The sequence below is a fragment of the Lithobates pipiens genome, unplaced genomic scaffold, assembly GCF_037356315.1.
Source record: "Lithobates pipiens isolate NorthernLeopardFrog02 unplaced genomic scaffold, aLitPip1_a1.2 Scaffold_18, whole genome shotgun sequence".
NCBI classification, from domain to species: Eukaryota; Metazoa; Chordata; class Amphibia; order Anura; family Ranidae; genus Lithobates; species Lithobates pipiens.
In genome coordinates, this window is record NW_027507758.1 from 520,863,281 (window position 1) to 520,883,725 (window position 20,445).

Genomic DNA, 20,445 nt, shown 5'->3' on the forward strand with positions numbered 1-20,445 from the left:
GCATTTTGTGAGTACCCACTTTTATCTAAAACATTTTTATTATTAAATTATCTTTGGTAATGCACTAGGTGTGCACTCCTTCCATTTCTGTTTTTCTTGCAGTGTACAGTGTCTTAACATGGTCATAAAGTCTAATAGGCACCAAAAGTGGCCAAAAGCTCTTTGTAATTCACAATGGCCTGATCAGACCTGGCCCCTCCCATTCTCTGCAATATTGTCTGTGTGATGATGCGTGATGAAGGGGCGTGGCTGTTACTCAGCTCTGCTAACATAGAACACTGCAGTGTGAGATTGGGAAGTAGCATTTTTACTAAGATAAAAGAGTATTTTAAAGCATTTCCAAGCAAACATCAGTCACAAACCATAACATGCTGGAGCACAGGGCTATAAAGAGAGAAAATGGAATAAAATATCAGTTGAGCTTTAAAAAGTAAAAACTATTTCTGCATTCTTTTAGTCTCAGGTTTAGCACTGTGATCTTGCTTCATAAATGCCCTTTGCGTAAAAATTCTGTAAATGTATTGTAAGTTTTTCTTAAAGTGGTTGTAAAACCTTACAAACCACTTTGACCTACAGGTAAGCATAGATTAAGGCTTACCTGTAGGTCCAAGAAATATCTCCTAAACCAACACGGTTTAGGAGATATTTGCCGAAAGACAGGCACTGCTGTCTACGGGAGTGACGTCATCGCGGCTTGGTCGAATGACAGCGGCGGAGCAGCGAGACCCACTGAGAAGATGGATGCGCCGGACTACAGGGGACAGCGGTGACTTCGCTGGCTCCTGTGTCAGGTTAGTGACACATAATGGACTACTATGCGATGCATAGTAGTCCATTATGCTTTACCTTTGCAGGGAATCAAAGAGGAAGTAAACTCATCAGGGTTTAATTCCTCTTTAAACAGTCAAGATCAAAATATCTACTACCACATTAAAGCCAAGAGTGGCGAAATCAGTGAATCTGTTCTGTACTTACCCAGAAAAATCTGCGGAATACTGCCCGTAATCAAAAATATAAACTCTTGCTATTTGGCACAAGGTGAGGTATCCCAAAGCAAACACAAAGCAGTATCTGAAAGCAAAGAGCACATTTCATTAAAGGTCAAGTGCTAGAACCATAAAAACACAACAATAAACTCATAAAACTCAATAATACATTTTTAATAAAAGTGACAAAAATAATTACATGAAAACGACATTCAATTATGAAAACCAGTCTCTGAACAAAGGTCATAAGGCCTATCTCCAAGATAAAAATTTCCCAGAGTGGGGCTTTAAAATGAATGTCTAGGCCAGAGGTTGCTGGGGTTCTTTCAGCATTCGGCCATTTCTGCCTCTTGGATAAGTTCCTACTGACACCATTGATCTTTTTAGCTATCTGTAGGAAGGTAATTCTTCCCAATGACCACAAGTGTAAGGAGCGTTCTTCCCACTGACCATCACACTAATGTATCATGAGTTGTAGATTTCTAATATTTAGCAGGGGTTCTCCTAGACCGGAGAACTATTTCAAGGGTTCCTCTGTGTTGAAAAGGTTGAGAAAGGCTGCTCTAAGCATTACTGAGATTTACTTCCCTCTAGATCCCAGCATTATTTTCGATTTTACTTATTTCCTGCAATGGGAAATAACATTTAATGACATCATCACCAAACTTGTATAATTCCTACGGGGAAGCTACTTGGAGCTCAGTTCCTACCAATGTGGGCCCATCCCCAGAACTACATCTCCCAAGAGCCTTTCCATATACACAGTGTGTGCGCAGGGTCTTGGGAGTAGAAGCAGGAGCAGTGTCTTGATGGGAAATAAAGCCAGAGAGAAAAATGAGGGTATAGTAGGAGCTCTGTAGTCCAGCAGGCAAGGGTGACAATGATGTAGAAACGGCACCCAAATAGGACGTTTGTGGCACGATTGATGTATGGCAGATTAAAGTGTATTTTTCTGTACTTGCCATATGTTAAAGGCATAGGACATGATTATGTATCACAGATATACTTAGTGTGATTTTTTTTTTTCCTGCCTTCACATACATTTTAAATTCTCATTACATCCTGAAAACCAGCTGAAATTTCATATAAAAATACTGCTCAAGTGTGAAAAAGGGCAAAGACAAAGGATGACGGACACAGCATGACATCTGTTCAGAGTTATAGGAAAGCACTGTCCACAAATAAAACTATTTTTCAGTGCAGGATGAAGTCTATGCTGTGGAACACAATCGCTCCAGGTGGGCAGCACTCAAAAACGAAGGGGCCTCCAAAAGAGCCTCAAGCAAGATCTAGAAGTTTGAAGAAGCAAGAGTACAATCACCAATTAATTTTGTGTCCAAGAATATTTTTTTTTTTGTAAAAACCTAGAGTAGTCAAGCCACTTTGTTTGCACTGCAACACAACACACAGGACACCGTGCATTTTGATGCGCTATGCTGCTTTTAAAGATGCATCAGGGTTGAATTCACAATGAATGGCACCACAGGGCATCAACGCATGTACCTATTTTTTTTTGCTGCTTTGGATCTGTGGGAACACATGATGCCATACTGTTACAATGCACCGGTGTGAATGGGCTGTTATAATGGTCTACCTTCCTTCAACTTCCTTTGTCAGTTGTCTTCTCACCAATATGAGAGCAATATACAATTACTTCAGTGCAAGATTGTCAAAGCAAGGTCCATAAAGACATGGATGAGCAAGTTTGGGGTGGAAGAACTTGACTGGCCTGCACAGAGTCCTGACCTCAACCTGATAGAACACCTTTGGGTTGAATTAGAGCGTAGACTGTGAGCCAGGCCTTCTCATCCAACCATCAGTTCCTGACCATAAAAATTGTGCTTCTGGAAGAATGCTCAAACATTCCCATATACAAACTCCTAAACCTTGTGGACAGCCTTCCCAGAAGATTGTAAGCTGTTATAGCTGTGTAGCCATGGTGTTAGCACTAACAATCCGCCAAATCATCCCACTGACAGACTTCATGCATCCTTTCCAGAGGCAATGAACATTCCTTTGCAAGCTTTGTTTTTGTGGTTTTATTAGGGTGGGGTACAACTTGGGTAGGGATATGGGATGCCCATGGAATTAATCATTGCCATCATATTTAAAGAATTCAATACACTTTGAAAAAACTTAGAACCTGAAGATTGAATATGCATGTTTGACTAAGTATAGTCTTCTCCTGCAGCTCCCTGCAGACTGTTACTCCCTCTGCATCTCCATGCAGACTGTTGTTTCCTGCATCTCCAATGCAGATTACTGTTCCTAAGAGTTCTCCATCCGTCACTGTGTGAGGGACAGAAATATGACTTTTGACCGTGTAAAAGCAATGGTCTTAGATCTCTTCACCTCCTGCCCAAACTTGCTTCCTCCTGCACAATATTATAGTTGCTAATTAAAGTATGACACATCTTCTTCTATTAGGTAGTATGAACTCACTCTGCATGAGCCCCTCTACTGGCTCTGGTGAATCGCTGATAGTAGGCCTGAGGTCTGCAGAACATCTTCTAGGAAATTGACTACTGCTTCCAGCCAGCCCAACTTGCCAACCATGTGCCATCCGGCCACACTGATTTGACACAGATCCCCACAGTCTCTTCTCTGATCCAGGACTCTTCACCATCCATGATAAAGACTCTGCTAGTGACCGTGTAGAAGCAGAGTTCCCTTACAGATTCCCTGGCACCTCCAGCCATCCACTGTGTTAACACTCACCGACATTCCAGCCCTGAGTCCTTGATGAGGAACTTGTCCTGACCATGCGTTCCAACAGCTTCACCTGCCCCTCTGCTCCAGGAGTTCCCTGCCACCGACCATGTGGTGACAGAAAAAATTGCCAATGACCATGTAGAGGCAATTTTCCCTCACAGTTATCCCCGGGCATCCTCCTGCAATCGCTACCCCCCACCCCCCCAGATGGGGGCGTTCTCCTGTGGCTGCCTAGCACTCCATTCCTCACGTTACCCAGCCAACTACTCCCCAGCAGCATGCGACCTCAGCCCCCTGCCAACACCAGTTTGGGATTGGTCAGGGCTCCCACAGGGGCTGCCTGCCACTCCAGCTCTAGGCCCAGCCTCTCTTCCAGAACATTCTCCCTGGAAGCAGGGGAGGTGCCTCTGATTGGAGACCAGGTGGTCACACCCACTGCTACTCTAACCACTCCCAGCCCCCATATGAAAACAGACAGGCCTAGTTTGCAGCATACTAGGCCTGCCTATATTTGCCTGTGCTAAACAACCTAGTAAAAACAACTCTTACTAGCACCTACCTTCTGGTAGAAGGTGCTACATTGCAAAGGGTGGGCCAACTCAATATTGAACCCTACAGACTAAGATCGTGATAAAATGTATGTGCGTGTCAAGACAGGTGTCCCAATACTTTTGGTAATATAGGGGTTGATTCACTAAAGGCAAATCCACTGTGCACTACAAGTGCACTTGGAAGCGCAGTTGCTGTAGATCTAAGGGGAAACTGTGAAGTGAGGGGAAGCTCTGCTGATTTCTATCATCCAATCATTTGCAAGCAAAAATGCTATTTATTTTCCTTGCATGTCCTATTCAGATCTACAGTGACTGTACTTTCAAATGCACTTGCAGTGTAAATAACCACCCCATGTATATGTATTATATATATATATATAGATATATATACACACATATACATACACACACACACACACACACACAGTATCTCACTAAAGTAAGTACACCCCTCACATTTTTGTAAAAAATTTTATTATAGCTTTTCATGTGACAATACTGAAGAAATGAAACTTTGCTACAATGTAAAGTAGTGAGTGACTAGTTTGTATAACAGTGTAAATTTGCTGTCCCTTCAAAATAATTCAACACACAGCCATTAATGTCTAAACCGCTGGCAACAAAAGCGAGTACACCCCTAAGTCAAAACGTCCAAATTGGGCCCAAAGTGTCAATATTTTGTGTGGCCACCATTATTTTCCAGCACTTCCTTAACCCTCTTAGGCATGGAGTTCACCAGAGCTTCACAGGTTGCCACTGGAGTCCTCTTCCACTTTTCCATGACAACATCTCAGAGCTGTTGGATGTTAGAGACCTTGCGCTCCTCCACCTTACGTTTGAGGATGCCCTACAGGTGCTCAATAGGGTTTAGGTCTGTAGAAATGCTTAGTCCATTACCTTTACCCTCAGCTTATTTAGCAAGGCAGTGGTCGTCTTGGAGGTGTGTTTGGGTTGTTATGATGTTATACACCCCTGCAGCCCAGTCTCCGCAGGGAGGGGATCATGCTCTGCTTCAGTATGTCACAGTACATGTTGGCATTCATGGTTCCCTCAATGAACTGTAGCTCCCCAGTGTCGGCAGCACTCATGCAGCCCCAGACCATGACACTCCCACCACCATGCTTGACTATAGGCAAGACACACTTGTCTTTGTACTCCTCACCTGGTTGCCGTCACATACGCTTGACACCATCTGAACCAAATACGTTTATGTTGGTCTCATCAGACCACAGGACATGGTTCCAGTAATCCATGTCCTTAGTCTGCTTATCTTCAGCAAACTGAGAACTTTCTTGTGCATCATCTTTAGAAGGGGCTTCCTTCTGGGAAGACAGCCATGCAGACCAATTTGACGCAGTGTGCGGCGTATGGTCTGTGCACTGACAGGCTGACCCCCACCCCTTCAATCTCTGCAGCAATGCTGGCAGTACTCATATGTCTATTTTCCAAAGACAACCTCTGGATATGACGCTGAGCACGTGCACTCAACTTCTTTGGTCGACCATGGCAAGGCCTGTTCTGAGTGGAACCTGTCCTGTTAAACCGCTGTATGGTCTTGGCCACTGTGCTGCAGCTAAGTTTCAGGGTCTTGGCAATCTTATAGCCTCTAGACCATCGTTCTGTAAAAGCAACAATTATGTTTTTCATATCCTCAGAGAGTTCTTTGCCATGAGGTGCCATGTTGAACTTCCAGTGACCAGTATGAGAGAGTGAGTGCGAAAGCACAAAATTGAACACACCTGCTCCCCATTCACACCTGAGACCTTGTAATACTAACAAGTCACATGACTGCGGGAAGGAAAAATGGCTAATTAGGCCCAATTTGGGCATTGTCACTTAGGGGTGTACTTGCTTTTGTTGCCAGGGGTTTAGACATTAATGGCTGTGTGTCGAGTTATTTTGAGAGGACAGCAAATTTACACTGTTATACAAGCTGTACACTCACTACTTTACATTGTGTAATTTCTTCAGTGTTGTCACATGAAAAGATATAATAAAATATTTCAAAAATGTGAGGGTTATACTCACTTTTTTGCCAAATGTTTTTTTCACTAATTATATATATATATATATATATATATATATATATATATATATATATATATATATATATATAATTTTTTTTATTTTTTTTACCCCATGAAGTTCAGCTTTACATGTCAATATAAACTAGAAAAATATTATAAAACTTTTGGTACTGTATAATGGCTGAACTGATAAAACGAGAAAAAAAGCATTTGCTTTAAAACTTTGAGACACGGACTAAAGACACTGGCACAAGTGAAGTGAGACTTTATAATCTGCATACTTATTATGCACCATCGTCAGAAACATTTGGGATCAGCAGGACAGCCAGGCAGCTAGACTTGTCAGAAGAAGGGGTCAGTGGTGGCACCTTATGTAACATGTATTGGCAGTGATAATGTTCCTGTACAGCTAAAAGGATAAACAGTTTGCTGGTTATGGGAAATGAACGCCTCGGACTGGGCTAAATTTTAAGCAAACTTCAAAAAATGTGTAAAATAATAATAAGCAGCGTAGGCGGTGTTTAACCTTGAATAGGATTAGACATGTTGATTAAGCTGCCCTTTCTATGGAACACATCTGCAGCCTGCTAGATAAATGAGGATTCAGCTATATCAGGCATCTGCTTTTCACAGCCAGGTTCCCTCTACATGAGATACAAGCAGAAAAACAGCAAGCAATGTACAAAGACTAGCAAACCACATCAACCAATACAAACAATACATTCCTTTTTGTGTTCTCACTACAAGTAATCGCATTCTGGTTGTTGCTATGGCTAAGCATATTTTGTGTAGTAGCATCATTGCACAAACCTTTCAGTTTTCTGTGAAATCCCCAACTAAGTACAAGGCCTGGGTGCGCAGCCTGAGGGTCAAGACCCCAAATGGGTTTCTACAATTAGATTGTGGGGTCCCTAGTTTTCTAAAAACAATATTTAATAGGCATTAGGAAAATCTTTAACCCAATATCAGAAAGCTGCATGTATCCAGTATCTCTTGATGGTGCACATAATGGCTTACAATATTGGTGACTTCACCACCCTGCTGCTGTGGTGTCAGATGGGACTTGTGAATGGATGATCATGAAACATGGTCCAAAAAGTTGACTATGCCTTTAATACAGATAATGACTCCAAGTGGACCAGGTAGAAGACTCAGGACAAAGGTTCCTCATATTCCAAAAATGAACTTTGATGGTTCAGCCCTTAGCCTGCTACTTCCCAATACAATGGTGTATGCCTACTTCTATTTCCAGAAGCTTTAGGGATCTACTAGAATAGTAAAAAAAGAATAAAGAGGAAACAAATGCTGACTTATCCTGTAGTGAATGTGATGTGAACAGCTGGTGAATCAAGTGCCAGGAACAGTCATGGTTGGGGCCCCTTAATCTCATGAGCGCGAAGCAACTCTGTACCCCCTCTAGTTACCATGCAGGGTGAAATGCAGCATGTCAAAAAAAAAAATTTCTTGGGGGGAGGATTTCTTCTAAAAGTTCTGTTTCTTTTAAGTAGTACCAATTGTCCCTCTTTGTGTAAGTCCCTCTTTTCTGACTCTAAACAAGATGCTATGTGTGAGGATTACAGTTAAGAATTGCTGTGCTCAGCTATGCAAATATGAGTGCTGCTGCAATTATAGCACAATTTTATAAGCTGAGCATGCTAACGATGACGTCTTCCAATTTGCATATGTTTTTATAAAATGCATCTAACCAGATTCTAAGCTGTAGAAAACCCAGAATAAGATGAATGAGAAATACACCTGTGTGTCCTAGATGAGATGTAGACTCCTCCAAATATAACCGTTACAGCGACGGCTCATCAGTCAGCTTTAGATGTCCGCAGCCATGATTTATGAGCAACCTCTGAGCTGTGACACCACCTGGTCCATGTCTTTCCTGTATACATTATTAGTGATGGCCGAACGGTTCGCCCGGCGGTCGTTTCGCGGCGAATTTCCGACTTTCGCCGTCCGCGGGTTCGAACGCCTTTTTCCGTCGTTCGCCCCGGCGGACTTACGTGTTTAATGTATACAAGAACTTTAACCTTTCGTGACACGTTTATCATGTGTTACAGGACAACCAATTGAGACATGACAGCTCATGGACACTTGGACATTCCCCCTAACCTATAAATACACCCGATCCGGTGGCCATTTTACATTCTTTCTTCTGTCACTGTAGGGAAAGGATCCTGTGTGGAGTAGGGACAGAGAAAACGCTAGCTATTTGGTACACAAAAGTTCTTTTCAGGACTGGTATAGGTGTTAGGTCAGCAGCCTGAGTTTCTTTTGTCAGTTTAGATAAAGGGACAGAGCGCTGTATGCTGCTATTTTAGGGACAGCTCAGCCAGATTAGTCTTTCTTCATCATCATCATCATCATCATCATTAGCTGTTACTATCAGGTCCACAAAAGAGCTGTTCCAGCTAATCGTTCCAGCCTACTCTTTTTTGCCAATTTGTATAGGGACAGGCAGGAAGCAGTGTGTCAGGCAGTGAGGATAATTTTAAAGACTTGCTGTTACTATTAGTTCCACAAAGGTTCTTTTCAGGACTGGTATCAGTGGTACGGTAATAGGCTTGTACACGTATAATATTCTTTCTTCCAAATATAGAAAGAATATTATACTTGACTGCTGCCCTTCTGCTGCAGTCTGCTAATCATTCACAACTCACTTGTTCCACAAAGCTCTTTATCAGGACTGGTAACTTGGTCTGTCTAGGGTGCTACGGTACATAGGCTTGGGTGCGGTACAGTCTGCTGTTCTGTAAGGACCGCTATCGGTCCACAATAGATAGGGTTGCCGTGCACTACTGCTGACCGCTGCCCTATACTGCAGCAGTCCTTCAGCGGTATAGGGACTGACGCACAGTCTGCTAAACACTAATACACAACCTGCTTGGTCCACAAAAGTTCTTATAAGGACTGGTAACTTGGTATAGGGTGCTACGGTACATAGGCCTGAGTGCGTTACAGTCTGCTGTTCTGTAAGGACCGCTATCGGTCCACAATACATAGGGTTGACGTGCACTACTGCTGACCGCTGCCCTATACTGCAGCAGTCCTTCAGCGGTATAGGGACTGACGCACAGTCTGCTAAACACTAACACACAACCTGCTTGGTCCACAAAAGTTCTTATAAGGACTGGTAACTTGGTATAGGGTGCTACGGTACATAGGCCTGAGTGCAGTACAGTCTGCTGTTCTGTAAGGACTGCTATCGGTCCACAATACATAGGGTTGCCGTGCACTACTGCTGACCGCTGCCCTATACTGCAGCAGTCCTTCAGCGGTATAGGGACTGACGCACAGTCTGCTAAACACTAATACACAACCTGCTTGGTCCACAAAAGTTCTTATAAGGACTGGTAACTTGGTATAGGGTGCTACGGTACATAGGCCTGAGTGCGTTACAGTCTGCTGTTCTGTAAGGACCGCTATCGGTCCACAATACATAGGGTTGCCGTGCACTACTGCTGACCGCTGCCCTATACTGCAGCAGTCCTTCATTGGTATAGGGACTGACGTACAGTCTGCTAATCACTAACACACAACCTGCTTGGTCCACAAAAGTTCTTATAAGGACTGGTAACTTGGTATAGGGTGCTACGGTACATAGGCCTGAGTGCAGTACAGTCTGCTGTTCTGTAAGGACTGCTATCGGTCCACAATACATAGGGTTGCCGTGCACTACTGCTGACCGCTGCCCTATACTGCAGCAGTCCTTCAGCGGTATAGGGACTGACGCACAGTCTGCTAAACACTAATACACAACCTGCTTGGTCCACAAAAGTTCTTATAAGGACTGGTAACTTGGTATAGGGTGCTACGGTACATAGGCCTGAGTGCGTTACAGTCTGCTGTTCTGTAAGGACCGCTATCGGTCCACAATACATAGGGTTGCCGTGCACTACTGCTGACCGCTGCCCTATACTGCAGCAGTCCTTCATTGGTATAGGGACTGACGTACAGTCTGCTAATCACTAACACACAACCTGCTTGGTCCACAAAAGTTCTTATAAGGACTGGTAACTTGGTATAGGGTGCTACGGTACATAGGCCTGAGTGCGTTACAGTCTGCTGTTCTGTAAGGACCGCTATCGGTCCACAATACATAGGGTTGCCGTGCACTACTGCTGACCGCTGCCCTATACTGCAGCAGTCCTTCATTGGTATAGGGACTGACGTACAGTCTGCTAATCACTAACACACAACCTGCTTGGTCCACAAAAGTTCTTATAAGGACTGGTAACTTGGTATAGGGTGCTACGGTACATAGGCCTGAGTGCGTTACAGTCTGCTGTTCTGTAAGGACCGCTATCGGTCCACAATACATAGGGTTGCCGTGCACTACTGCTGACCGCTGCCCTATACTGCAGCAGTCCTTCATTGGTATAGGGACTGACGTACAGTCTGCTAATCACTAACACACAACCTGCTTGGTCCACAAAAGTTCTTATAAGGACTGGTAACTTGGTATAGGGTGCTACGGTACATAGGCCTGAGTGCGTTACAGTCTGCTGTTCTGTAAGGACCGCTATCGGTCCACAATACATAGGGTTGCCGTGCACTACTGCTGACCGCTGCCCTATACTGCAGCAGTCCTTCAGCGGTATAGGGACTGACGCACAGTCTGCTAAACACTAACACACAACCTGCTTGGTCCACAAAAGTTCTTATAAGGACTGGTAACTTGGTATAGGGTGCTACGGTACATAGGCCTGAGTGCGTTACAGTCTGCTGTTCTGTAAGGACCGCTATCGGTCCACAATACATAGGGTTGCCGTGCACTACTGCTGACCGCTGCCCTATACTGCAGCAGTCCTTCATTGGTATAGGGACTGACGTACAGTCTGCTAATCACTAACACACAACCTGCTTGGTCCACAAAAGTTCTTATAAGGACTGGTAACTTGGTATAGGGTGCTACGGTACATAGGCCTGAGTGCGTTACAGTCTGCTGTTCTGTAAGGACCGCTATCGGTCCACAATACATAGGGTTGCCGTGCACTACTGCTGACCGCTGCCCTATACTGCAGCAGTCCTTCATTGGTATAGGGACTGACGTACAGTCTGCTAATCACTAACACACAACCTGCTTGGTCCACAAAAGTTCTTATAAGGACTGGTAACTTGGTATAGGGTGCTACGGTACACAGGCCTGAGTGCGTTACAGTCTGCTGTTCTGTAAGGACCGCTATCGGTCCACAATACATAGGGTTGCCGTGCACTACTGCTGACCGCTGCCCTATACTGCAGCAGTCCTTCAGCGGTATAGGGACTGACGCACAGTCTGCTAAACACTAACACACAACCTGCTTGGTCCACAAAAGTTCTTATAAGGACTGGTAACTTGGTATAGGGTGCTACGGTACATAGGCCTGAGTGCAGTACAGTCTGCTGTTCTGTAAGGACCGCTATCGGTCCACAATACATAGGGTTGCCGTGCACTACTGCTGACCGCTGCCCTATACTGCAGCAGTCCTTCATTGGTATAGGGACTGACGTACAGTCTGCTAATCACTAACACACAACCTGCTTGGTCCACAAAAGTTCTTATAAGGACTGGTAACTTGGTATAGGGTGCTACGGTACATAGGCCTGAGTGCGTTACAGTCTGCTGTTCTGTAAGGACCGCTATCGGTCCACAATACATAGGGTTGCCGTGCACTACTGCTGACCGCTGCCCTATACTGCAGCAGTCCTTCATTGGTATAGGGACTGACGTACAGTCTGCTAATCACTAACACACAACCTGCTTGGTCCACAAAAGTTCTTATAAGGACTGGTAACTTGGTATAGGGTGCTACGGTACATAGGCCTGAGTGCAGTACAGTCTGCTGTTCTGTAAGGACCGCTATCGGTCCACAATACATAGGGTTGCCGTGCACTACTGCTGACCGCTGCCCTATACTGCAGCAGTCCTTCATTGGTATAGGGACTGACGTACAGTCTGCTAATCACTAACACACAACCTGCTTGGTCCACAAAAGTTTTTATAAGGACTGGTAACTTGGTATAGGGTGCTACGGTACATAGGCCTGAGTGCAGTACAGTCTGCTGTTCTGTAAGGACCGCTATCGGTCCACAATACATAGGGTTGACGTGCACTACTGCTGACCGCTGCCCTATACTGCAGCAGTCCTTCAGCGGTATAGGGACTAAGAGTTTTGTCACAGGGTGATTTAAAAAATGACAGGCAGAGGAAGAGGCAGGCCCTTCCGCAGGGGTGGTAGGGGTAGGGCAGGAGCAACAGCCTTGAGCCAAAGTGGGAAGTTGCAGAAGGTGCGTTCAATTACTTTAAAGGACGCACCAGACTTGGTTGAGTGGCTCACTCAGCCTTATTCTTCTGCACCCTCCTCATCCTCTCGATCTGCACCCTCTTCTTCACTCTCTGCTATGTGCACCCCCAAAGACACTACCACCAACAACACCACCACCACCACATACCTTCCGCTTGAGTGCAAATGGGGGCCTTCATGCTCCAGTGTTTTAATAGGGACCCCCGTATAAAAAGCATGAGGGTCAAGGACCAGTACTGGGTGGCAACGTACTTAGATCCCCGGTACAAACACAAAATGGCGGAAATGTTACCGCCGTCGCAGAGGGCTGTCAGAATGCAGCACTTCCAGGCCTTGCTTCGAGAAATGCTGCATTCTGCTTTTGCGTGCGCTGGCAGAGGAGCAATTCCCACTCCCAGAGAAGGATTTGCGGGTACCAATCCAACAGCGCCTGCAAGAAGAGGCCGGTTTGAAGATGTGTTGGTGACTTTGGATATGAGGTCATTCTTTCAGCCGACCCATCGACAGGTGTCATCCGGATCCAGCATCAGGGAACGCCTAGACCGTCAGGTGTCCGACTACATTGGGTTAACGGCCGATGTGGACGCTCTGAGGAGTGATGAACCCCTAGACTACTGGGTGGGCAGGCTTGACCTCTGGCCAGAGCTTGCCCAATTTGCAATCGAACTGTTGGCTTGCCCCTCATCCAGTGTCCTGTCCGAAAGGACGTTCAGCGCAGCAGGGGGGATTGTGACCGATAAGCGTACTCGCCTAGCTCACGACAGTGTTAACTACCTCACATTTCTAAAAATGAATGAGGCATGGATCTCGGAGGAATTCAACACATGTGATCAGTAGACCATGTATATGTCTATAAACAATTTTTGGAATCAAGCACACAGACCTTCTTAATTCATTTGGCTCACTTCCCTGACCCAAAAAAGCACACCGTACTATATGCCCCTACCCTCCTCTTTGAAGAGGTTGAGCGGTGTCATATTTCTACTGGGGCTGCTTATTATGAGGGGTTCCCACCATCCCTGTGCTGTGCTGACTTCCTCCTGGGTGTTCTTATTATGAGGGGCTCCCACCATCCCTGTGCTGTGCTGACTTCCTCCTGGGGGTTCTTATTATGAGGGGCTCCCACCATCCCTGTGCTGTGCTGACTTCCTCCTGGGGGTTCTTATTATGAGGGGATCACACCATCCCTGTGCTGTGCTGACTTCCTCCTGGGGCTGCTTACGGTGCTGCTGTCAGCGCTGTATGTCACGGAGCTGCTGTCAGCGCTGTATGTCACGGAGCTGCTGTCAGCGCTGTATGTCACGGAGCTGCTGTCAGCGCTGTATGTCACGGAGCTGCTGTCAGCGCTGTATGTCACGGAGCTGCTGTCAGCGCTGTATGTCACGGAGCTGCTGTCAGCGCTGTATGTCACGGAGCTGCTGTCAGCGCTGTATGTCACGGAGCTGCTGTCAGCGCTGTATGTCACGGTGCTGCTGTCAGCGCTGTATGTCACGGAGCTGCTGTCAGCGCTGTATGTCACGGAGCTGCTGTCAGTGCTGTATGTCACGGAGCTGCTGTCAGCGCTGTATGTCACGGAGCTGCTGTCAGCGCTGTATGTCACGGAGCTGCTGTCAGCGCTGTATGTCACGGTGCTGCTGTCAGCGCTGTATGTCACGGAGCTGCTGTCAGCGCTGTATGTCACGGAGCTGCTGTCAGTGCTGTATGTCACGGAGCTGCTGTCAGCGCTGTATGTCACGGAGCTGCTGTCAGCGCTGTATGTCACGGAGCTGCTGTCAGCGCTGTATGTCACGGTGCTGCTGTCAGCGCTGTATGTCACGGAGCTGCTGTCAGCGCTGTATGTCACGGAGCTGCTGTCAGCGCTGTATGTCACGGAGCTGCTGTCAGCGCTGTATGTCACGGAGCTGCTGTCAGCGCTGTATGTCACGGAGCTGCTGTCAGCGCTGTATGTCACGGTGCTGATGTCAGTGCTCTGTATTACGGTGCTGCTGTCAGTGCTCTGTATCTCCTGCACCCTCTTGTTTGCCTACCCTGGTCCCTGACCTTCCCTCTCCTCCATTGCCTTCATTAGCTCCATAGTCCTGAATTGTCAGAACAATTTCCCAAATAAAAAAAAAATGCTTGTAGTTATCGATCCCAAATTCACCTCATACATGTATTATGCTATTGTCCAGGTGGTGGGACTACGTGCTACCCCCTAATAATTACCCCGTGGCCGCAAATTCGACCTAAAGGTTTGCGAAATTCGCCTCCCATTGAAGTCAATGGAGCCCGCGGCGAACGGTCGTTTTCGCGAACGTTTGTGCCCGTTCGCGTTTCGCGTTCGCGAAACGTCCCGTCGGAAGTTCGTCCATCACTATACATTATTATGGAGAATGCGTACCATCCCTGCTGGGCATGTGGAGTCCTGCAAGTGGTAAGGGGATGATGTTACCTTGCAAGGTAGAACACATAACCATTGGATTCACAGAGTACTTAAATCAAGAATTTCGTTTTAGGAAAAAGTTTGAGGGCTTTTTCATGCCACAATTTTAGCATTCTAGGGGCTTTTTTGTATATACATTTACATGCGTTTGTCATAAATTCTGCCACGTTTTCAATGCATTCTAGTACTTTTTCCTTTTTTTTTCATTTGACACTTGAAAAATCTTTATTTTGCATCAAGTTGTACGTAGCGCCGGGCTCCTGAAGAGCACGCGCTATGTTTTTCAAAGTTAAAACTTTACCCAAACAAAAGTTTGGTTTGGGTCTATTTGTCTAAATTTGACTTCTGTGTCAGTCTGACTGGACTGTGAGATGTTAAGCCTCCTAGCCACAGGGGGCACCGTCATTGGTTGCAGGCGTGGAACTATGGTCTGGTCAGGCACTCAAGTTACTCTCTCTGAGTCAGGTCAGTGGGAGTGGCCCTCTTACTGTGCCCTCTGGGAGAGGGCATTTAAGATACGGACGTCACGTGGTTCAGGGTTCCGGTCCAGTATGAGGTGCTGGTTACTGGGTCCTGGTCCTTCTGAGCCTGGGGTGCGGTTCCACTCGACTTTGATGCCTCGGGGCTGGCTAGCCCAAGGCATGGAAACTAGAGGAGGATTCTGAGCTGGATGGGTGTCGTCTCCAGTCCGGGAGAGACCCATTGAACTTCGAGCATTCCAGGGGAGGACTCTTTAGAAGAACACCACGTGTGAGTTTGGTTTTCTTAACAAGAGCCTGGAAGGGCTTAAGTAACCAAGAGAATCCAGTCTTGTGGATATCGCCGAGTGGGCTGAAAGATCCAGGTATCCTACAAGTGTTCTACAGCTTAGTTTCCCTAAATGTTCTGTAACAACAACGTCTGTGACAAAGACTGTTCCTGAGTAAGCACCTTGTTGGCTGCTAGACCTTATGAGAGAGGGCCTTCCAACCTGAGTGCTCATCCAGCTGCGAATAGCTATTCTCTGGATGCAGTCAAAGTAAGCAAGTTCCTAACGTTTATAGACTTTGACATTGAGAGTACCTGAATTCCTTTCCAACCCTCTGATCCCAAGTTAAAGACTGTTCAATGGTTGAAGTTTGCAAATAAAATCCATTCAATTGGATCTTTTGTCAGTCTCAAGTTACTGGGTCACGTACCACGGGACATCCCCTAAATGTGCAACAAGGAGAAGCGGAAGGTAATGGTAAGCCCAAAAATAACCAGCAGCTCCTTCAGGGGTTAGTGCTACACGTATTTTTGTTGAAAGCACTGGAAATGACCACATTGGTGGGAACTAGGGCCATTTGGAATACATGGCAAACACTGTGAATGCATCCTGGATACAGTTTAAATATTCTCCAGAAAGAGTGAATCAGCCCTAAAAGAGAACTCTCATGAATAGCAAAAAAAAATATTATGCTGATGCATAAATTCATGTTACTGATACATGTCTATGCAATACCAATGTATTTTAATCAAAACGTTATTGCTGCATAAAAGTCAATTTCTGGAGGTTACTCAATGGCTACCACCCCCTGTTACTGTACGTGCCTTACTTGTATAGTTACATAGATAAACTGGTTAAAAAAAAAAGAAACAAGTCCATCTAGTCCAACCAACAAAATACAATCCTACATACACAATCCCATACCCACAGTTGATCCAGAGGTAAGCAAAAAACCCCAGCGAAGCAGGATTCCATTTTTTTTACCTTCCTGATCCCCTAAGAGGCAATCGAATATTCCTTGGATCAACATCACCTATAAATGTTAGTATCCAGTTATATTATGTGCATTTAGGAAAGAATTCAGGACTTTTTTTTAGTGTTGAAAATATTTTTATTGAAACATTTCAAGTAAAAACAACAAAACAGTAACCATCATGAGGCAAATGCAAGCAGGAACAGTAACAGGAGTACATTTACGGGGGGCCGGCTAAAGACTATCGGCCACAGCCGGTCTCAGGACTTTTTTTTAAAACAATCTACTGAGCTGCCCAGAAGCTTCCTGTGAAGAAGCCTTTCTGTATTTGGAGATTAAATCTCTTTTTTCTTCCAGAAAGGAAGAGTGCCCCCTTACCTCTGAGATGACCTTAAAGTGAATAACTCAACACAAAGGTCACTATATGGACCACTTATGTATTTATACATGGTGATCATATCCCCCCTTAATCCCCTCTTCTCAAGAGAATTCAGTTCCTCTAATATTTCCTCATAGCTGAGCTCCTTCCATGCCTCATCAGTTTGGTTGCTCTTCTCTGCACTTTATCCAGTCCCCCAATTTCCTTTTTGTGAACTGGTGCCCAAAACTGAACTGGATATACCAGATGAGGTCTTACTAATGATTTGTAAAGGGGCATAATGATATCTCTCTTCCTTAATACAAGAAAGGACTTTGCTTGCTTTGGAGACTGCAGCTTGGCATTGCATGCTATTATTAAACCTATGATCTGCCAGAACACCCAGATCCTTCTCCACCATGGATTCCCCCAGTTATACTACTTCGAGTATGTACAGTACCTCAAAAAAGTGAGTACACCCCTGTCAGAAACCATGAATCAGATCGAGACAGAAGTACAGTTAAATCACACTTGTTTAATAATAAAAGTAAATGGAACAAACAGTCAAAACATAGCCAAAGTTGGTAACCAGAACAGATAGTTAGACAAGAAAGAAAGTCAGGAAGCCGTGGACATGCAAGCATGATCTGGAGCCAGAAGGAATGTCAGCCAAGCAAGTCTTTAACAGGAATGCAGGAGATAGTCTCTGTGATGTTGACCAAGGCGAAGGCAGAGATCATCTGGGCTGGACGGCATAAGTAGGTAGGACTGATGAGCAGGATATCATCAACAGCTGAATCACTGTGGAGAGATAGGAGCTGGCAATTAGCCGACAGCTGAGCGGCCAGCTCAGAGAAGGAATGGCTGAGCCCAGCCCTGACAGTACCCCATCCTCAACGACCCCTCCCCCCTCGGAGGACCACCAGGCTTGAGGAGAAAATGTCTATGGAAATCACAGAGAAGGACAGGGGCATGTAGGTCCGAGGATGAGACCCAAGAGTGTTCCCCTGGACTGTACCCTTTCCAATGCACCAGGTACTGTATGCACCCACAGAACCTACAGGAGTCAACAATGGACTGTACTTCATACTCCTCATGGTTCTCAACCTGTACAGGGTAAGGACGAGGCACTGAGGTAGTAAAGCGGTTGCAGATCAAAGGTTTTAATAAGGAGACATGAAATTCATTAAAGATACGCATATTAGAAGGAAGGTCTAATGCGTAAGCCACTGGGTTAATCCTGCGAAGAATAAAGGCCCAATAAACAGAGCTGCGAACTTCAGAGAGGAAACACAAGGTTGGAGGTTGCGAGATGACAGCCAGACCCTGTCCCCAACCTGGTAGGAAGGGGCAGGCAGGCATCTGCGGTCAGCATGGAGTCTGTACCTATCATTAGCATGTCAAAAAGACTCCTGGACTTGTGCCCAAGTGGAACGAAGACCATGGAGATGTTCCTCTAATGCAGGAATACTCTGCGGAACAAATGAGTCAGGCAACATGGAAGGTTGGAAACCATAGTTCGCCATAAACGGGGACAATCTGGAAGCAGAATTCAAGGCACTATTGTGAGCAAACTCTGTCCACATTAAGAGGTCTGACCAGTTTTTATGATGGTCAGAAATTTAGCAATGTAGGAATTGCTCCACGGACTGATTGGCTCGTTCTACGGCCCCATTAGACTGCGGGTGATACGCAGAAGAGAAAGCAAGCTAAATTCCCAACTGTGCACAAAAGGCTCGCCAGAACCAGGACACAAATTGACTACCCCTGTCCGAGATAATCACTTTGGGTAGCCCATGTAAGCAAAAGATCTCCTGAGCAAAAATGGAAGCCAGTTCCTTAGAAGCGGGCAACTTCTTAAGTGGAATACAATGAGACATTTTCGAGAACTGGTCAACCACCATAATGATAAATGTGTTGCCCTGGGATTTGGGTAACTCCACAATAAAATACATAGACAGGTGGGCCTCTCTCCATTGGGTATAGGATGTAGGAGAAACAAAATAGGTAGGGAGCGCCAAGTTAAAAAAAATACCTTTTTCCAAAAATAAACTTTGTGAAAAATATATATATAAATAAGTGAAGCACCAGCCTGCCTAGTTTAAATGTGAACAAAAATTGGTAATTAATCAAAATAAAACCATACATGCATTATCCTACCTCTGTAGTGATATCATAAATATGGTGCAAACATAATCAATAACAATACATAATACCATGGTAAACAGTGATTGGTTGCAATACAGTAAACATTAGTTGAATGAGCAAACAGTCCACCCTGCCACTGAGGCAGTGTATACTCTATATTGTGAAGCAAAAAAAATGTATGATAAGTCCAAGCATTAACTTGCTACCGCCTGCTTGACCTTTTTTTAAGTAATTAGGTCACCATCTCCATCTGGTCACCACCCATTTATTGAGCACATTTGGCTGACCCTCTAGTCGGGGGAAGGTGTTTCATTATCTTCTGATTTGGAAGACTTGTCCATAGGATTCATTTTAAATTGAACTTATCATATATTTTTTGGCTTCACAATATAGCGTATACACTGCCTCAATGGCAGGGTGGACCATTTGCTCATCCAAATAATGTTTGCTGTGTTGCAATCAATCACTGTTTATCACGGTACAGTCTTAGTACCAGGTAAGAATAAGACAATGTAATTGAAACTAGACAAGAAAAGAGCCCATCACGCCCTTTTGGGAGAGAGGCGTTCAGCCTCAGAAAAGAATGTGAGATTCTTATGGTCAATAAGAATGAGAACCTGCACAGTGGTACCTTCGAGATGTCTCCATTCTTTCAGGGCTAAAATGATCGCTAACAGCTCTCTGTCACCAATCTCGTAATTGTGCTCCGTAGGTGACAATTTCGTGGAAAAATAGAAACAAGGGTGCATAGCGCTCTCAGAGGTAGGACGTTGAGACAGAAGGGTGCCAACTCCAGTCTCAGAAGCATCAAGCTCAAGGATAAAAGGTAACGTAGGATCGGGATGTGCCAACACAGGAGCAGAAACAAAGGCAGCCTTGAGACTCTCAAGGGGCTTAATTGATTCCGGAGACCAACTGTGTGGGTTATCGTCATTTCTGTCAAGGGCTTGACCAGAAATGAGAAGTTAGAAATAAACTTCCGATAATAGTTGGCAAAGTCAAGAAAATGCTGCAAAGGACTTAAACCCACGGGTCGGGTTCACTCAGGAACATTCCTCAAAATGATCATCTACCGAGAAAGTTTTTCCAAAAACTTGGAATATTAGTTCTTCAGATCTGCTGGTTTTTATGGCTTCTGTATCTAGATTTTTTTTTTCTACATCACTAAGCTTTCATCAAATTTTATGCACACTCTAAAAAGCCTGCATCAAGCTCCCAAATTCT

At 45.1% G+C, this 20,445-nt stretch overlaps 1 protein-coding gene across 1 annotated transcript in view; it reads right to left on the reverse strand.

The window, feature by feature from the left end:
• MBOAT2 (membrane bound glycerophospholipid O-acyltransferase 2) overlaps positions 1-20,445 on the reverse strand; it is a 366,457-nt gene that overhangs the window by 193,801 nt on the left and 152,211 nt on the right. Inside the window, exon 6 of the mRNA XM_077488747.1 lies at positions 976-1,071. Coding sequence (XP_077344873.1) covers positions 976-1,071 — 96 coding nt within the window. The remainder of the gene's footprint in view (positions 1-975; positions 1,072-20,445) is intronic.